This window comes from Aulonocara stuartgranti, assembly GCF_965226115.1.
Source record: "Aulonocara stuartgranti genome assembly, chromosome: 4".
NCBI lineage: Eukaryota > Metazoa > Chordata > Actinopteri > Cichliformes > Cichlidae > Aulonocara > Aulonocara stuartgranti.
Genome location: NC_138942.1, coordinates 36,377,369 through 36,381,372, shown reverse-complemented (window position 1 = coordinate 36,381,372; position 4,004 = coordinate 36,377,369). Strand labels below are relative to the sequence as shown.

At 43.8% G+C, this 4,004-nt stretch overlaps 1 protein-coding gene across 1 annotated transcript in view; it reads right to left on the bottom strand.

Moving 5' to 3' along the window:
- Positions 1-2,176: 2,176 nt before the first annotated feature.
- Positions 2,177-4,004, bottom strand: part of LOC309704926 (protein NLRC3-like) — a 39,236-nt gene continuing 37,408 nt past the window's right edge. Inside the window, exon 14 of the mRNA XM_082530438.1 lies at positions 2,177-4,004. This exon is cut by the window's right edge and continues 233 nt beyond it. Coding sequence (XP_082386564.1) covers positions 3,699-4,004 — 306 coding nt within the window. The 3' untranslated portion in view covers positions 2,177-3,698.

Below are 4,004 nucleotides of genomic sequence, written 5' to 3'. Positions count from 1 at the left end.
GTAGTTAGATGAGACAGAGCTGATGCTTGCTCTTAATTATCCTCTTCATGTTTCCCGAGCCTCAGCAGTGGAAGCTACCATGGATAGAAAGACTACGACTCATCTTAAATCTCAAATCTTTGTCTCCAAAGAGCTGCTGATGTGTCCGATATGATCCACAAGCTTAAACTAGGATTATAAGTGTGTGCAGTGATGTGTGTGAAACCTCTGAGGACTCACACGTGTGTGCTTCAGCCCACACACACATATGAAGCACTGCGACCTCACACAGAAGTGTTTTACACATCCAGCCTGAATCCTGATCATTTCTACAGTTTATTAAGTTCAGCTTCACCTGAACATCAGTGATGAAGCTGCTCTGACTCCATCACAGCTCACAGCTGTTGGAATGAGTCAAACAATGAAGAAGGTTCAGAAACAGCTGATGATTTTACAGAAACATGATGCAAACATGAAAATGGACACATGATTTTTTATTAACAGACACTGTTTATGTTTCACTGTGCATGACGTCATCAACACTGACACCAGGGGGCGCTCATCAGCAGCCTGAGGAAGTGTGATAATGGGGGGAGACGCAGTGTTGTGTGTACTGCAGTCGGACAGAAGGAAAAACTTCCTCCTGAAAACATTTTCATCCTTCCCAAAAGTGTTTGAGTCAAATGTTACAAATATATAAATACAATAAAACACAGGGTCTTACATAAAATTAGTGATGCAGTTGTGCACTGAGCACCTTTCCAATGTTCCTTCCTCAGATGAGTCCAGCTGCTGAACACATTAACATCTGTATGTAAATGTAGCCGAGAACCAACCTGAGCACTGCTGGGAAAATACAAAGGCAACCATCAAAGTGCTGTATTATCTTATTTATTCTGAATGTTGACTTAGATCCACACCACGATTTATGAAACTATAGAACTAAAATAACAACAATCGTCTGCTTCTTTAAAATTTCTTTCATTACATCAAACCAGTGAAAACTGAAAAAAACAAAGAGCTGTTAGCATGTTCAGACCAACTTTGAGACAGAGACTGTAAAGTTCTGCACTTTAAATCCTGCCTGTGTTCCTGCAAATGATTCACACTGAAAGTATCTTAGTTTAGTATTGAGTGAGCCACAAAGCAGCCTGATAGCTTTAAAACAGTAAAAGTAAATGAAATTGACAGTTTCAGTGTAGCTGGATCTATTATTGGGGGGTCATGACCCCCGTAACCCTGCCTGGTCCTGAGGTCAAATCCACCATCTTTGTTTCAGTGCTTCATGTTCTCCCGTGTTTGTGTGCGTCCTCTCCGGTACTCCGGCTTCCTCCCACAGTCCAAACACATGCAGTTAGTGGGGTCAGGTTAGCTGTGAGTGGTTGTGTCTCTGTGTTATTCCACCTTAATCAATGACTTCCTGTTAGCATGAAGTGCTTCTGTAGGACTGATGTCATTTTCATGGTTGGATCATTTAAATGAAGCTGGACTCAGATGCAGTAAATAAGCTGATTGATCATTAATGAATAAAGCTGGTCAAACACATCACGTGGACACATGTGATTGTGTGTTGTAGTATTGATCCCAATGCTGGTATCAGTCCTGGATCAATAACACTGGATGGATGCGTTCAGCATGGAGCCCTGAGCTGTGTTACAGACAAACATGGAAACTGACAGGTCTGTGTCATTCACAGTCTGTAACACTTCTAAACAACAGAGGCTGACCCAAGTGCCTCAGAGCCAGGCACGCTCACATCACAGCTCTCTAAATAAGCCAGTTTCAAAATAAGAGCTGAAAGCTGTGTTTGCTTGTGTTAGCTTATTATTGTGGAGACTAACATTCAGTGATCGTGTGTTCAGACTCATAATGATTACTCTCAGAAATCCTGATCTTTGTATTTACTGTGTGTTGGATCAATAACTGAGATTCATGGTATCACACAGCTGTGCTGCTGCTGATGTCAGCACATCTGGAACAATACGAGGTATCTGCTACCAGACTGAGCAGGACGTGAGACCTGTGGACTGTTTAAAGCTGTCCCTCCACAGCTCACTCAGACCTGATCCACACCTCAGTGATATTCTCTGACTTCCTCATAGAGACAGAAACCATTCAGATCTGGGACCATCAGCTGACTGATGATGTCACACAGACTGTGTTTTTCAGGAACAGTGATTCTGATGTGAGTCTGCTAGCTGACAGCAGACCTGATGAAAGCACATGTTCACATCTGTGAGGACAGACTGGACTCTTTGACTGCACCTTGGTTCTCCTCAGAGGTCTGTACAGGAGCATGTCCACCCCCACTGAAGATCTCAGTCACTGTGAAACATAGAAAGCTGCTTGTGTGGCCTCTGCCTCACATGTAGATACAGCTACAGGTTTCTCTGTCAGTCAGACTGAAACAGTGTCCTGATGCTGCATCATTCAGCTCTGTGCCCCAGTCAGCATCACTGGGAGCTACCAGTGTTTCTGCCCTTTTCCTGTAACACTACACTCAGCACAGGCTCAGCTGGTATCCAGTGTTGGACTTTGGCTTCAGCTGCTGTGATAGATCCTCTAACATAGATCAGCTCTGCTACATGTTGTTAGATAAGTGCAGCTGCTGTCATGTCCTGATGTTTCTCTGGCTCAGCAGCTTCTCCATCAGAGGTTCACATGGAGCTGATCCAGTATCTCCAGTAACTGTGTTCTGTGCCTCACTGGTTCATCCTTCTGTCTGTGTGACGTCAGTCAGATGTTGAAGTTAAACTCTGTAATCTTCACTGTGTCACAGAGTTCAGTGAGTCCCGTTATTCACAGTATCAATCAGATCATCAGAGAACAGCTGATCAGCAATCAGTGGTGCCAACAGCGCCTCCTGTGGTGAGAGGATGCAATAATGCAATGTAGCATTTTCCCACTGAACACTTGCAGTCATGGAAACTGTCTGTTGGATCTGTGTGACGTTGCTTTCTTGGTTAGAGTTCCTCACAAATGTCCAGATGATTCTTCTAATGAGGCGTCGACCATGTTTGCAGCTCTTTGGAAGAAAACGTCGCCCTTTGCCATCCTTACTTTTCTTTGACTTCTTCAAATGCAGCTGAACTCCAGCTGGTATTTTCTTGGACTTTGCAGCTGTTTCTGGTCATCAGTTCATTCCTGCAAACCTCTGAAGCTGAACAACAATGATGCTGCATTGCTGGCTGATCCCAAAAGGTTGATTCTGTTCATCTGGACGTTTTCAGAAACGTTTGCTCACTGATCAGGTGACTTCTTCAGTCTCAGCTGACTGCAGCTTTACAAGCTTACAAACAGCACATTTGCACAATGACTGAAAGCAGCAGCACCTGATATATATGATACTAATATAATACATATACATATATAATCCATACTAATGATGAAGGAACTGAGCTCACAGTCCATTGTTCATTCAGTGAACTACTCAGTTTATTTTGGGCCTCAGAAATGCTCACTCTGTTTGTACATCACTGTCAGCAATAGACTCATTCTGCTGTGTGGACAGGAACACATGTGACATCACTTCCTGTTTGTTTGTGACTGAAGAGGAAGAAGTTTACAAGGAATCATTTAGAAGAGTTTCAAACATCAACTGATTGAATCCATGAATCTGAAAACGTGTTTGTGAGTGAAAGAGACAGACATGTACAGACTGAACTATCTGTTCAACAGTCAGAGTGTTTCTGTAACAGGAGACACTCTTTACACTCCACTCAGCACAGGGACACTGAGGCACCAGACCAGACCCAAAACCCAGGATAAAGAGTTTGAGTGAATGTGGTGTTGAAGGTGTGGAGGTGGATCAGAGTGTCAGAGGAGACTCTGTAGAAGGACAGAGTGCCAGCAGGACAGTCCACATACACTGCTGCTCTGTTAGAGACAGAGGAGGAGGAGGAGGAGGAGGAGATGAAGGTTACTCTGTTATTGTGCCTGACAGAACCAGGACCATCATCAGAGCAGTACAGACTCCAGGACTGATCATTCCATCCAAACACACAGTCATAGCTGCGTCCTTTCCT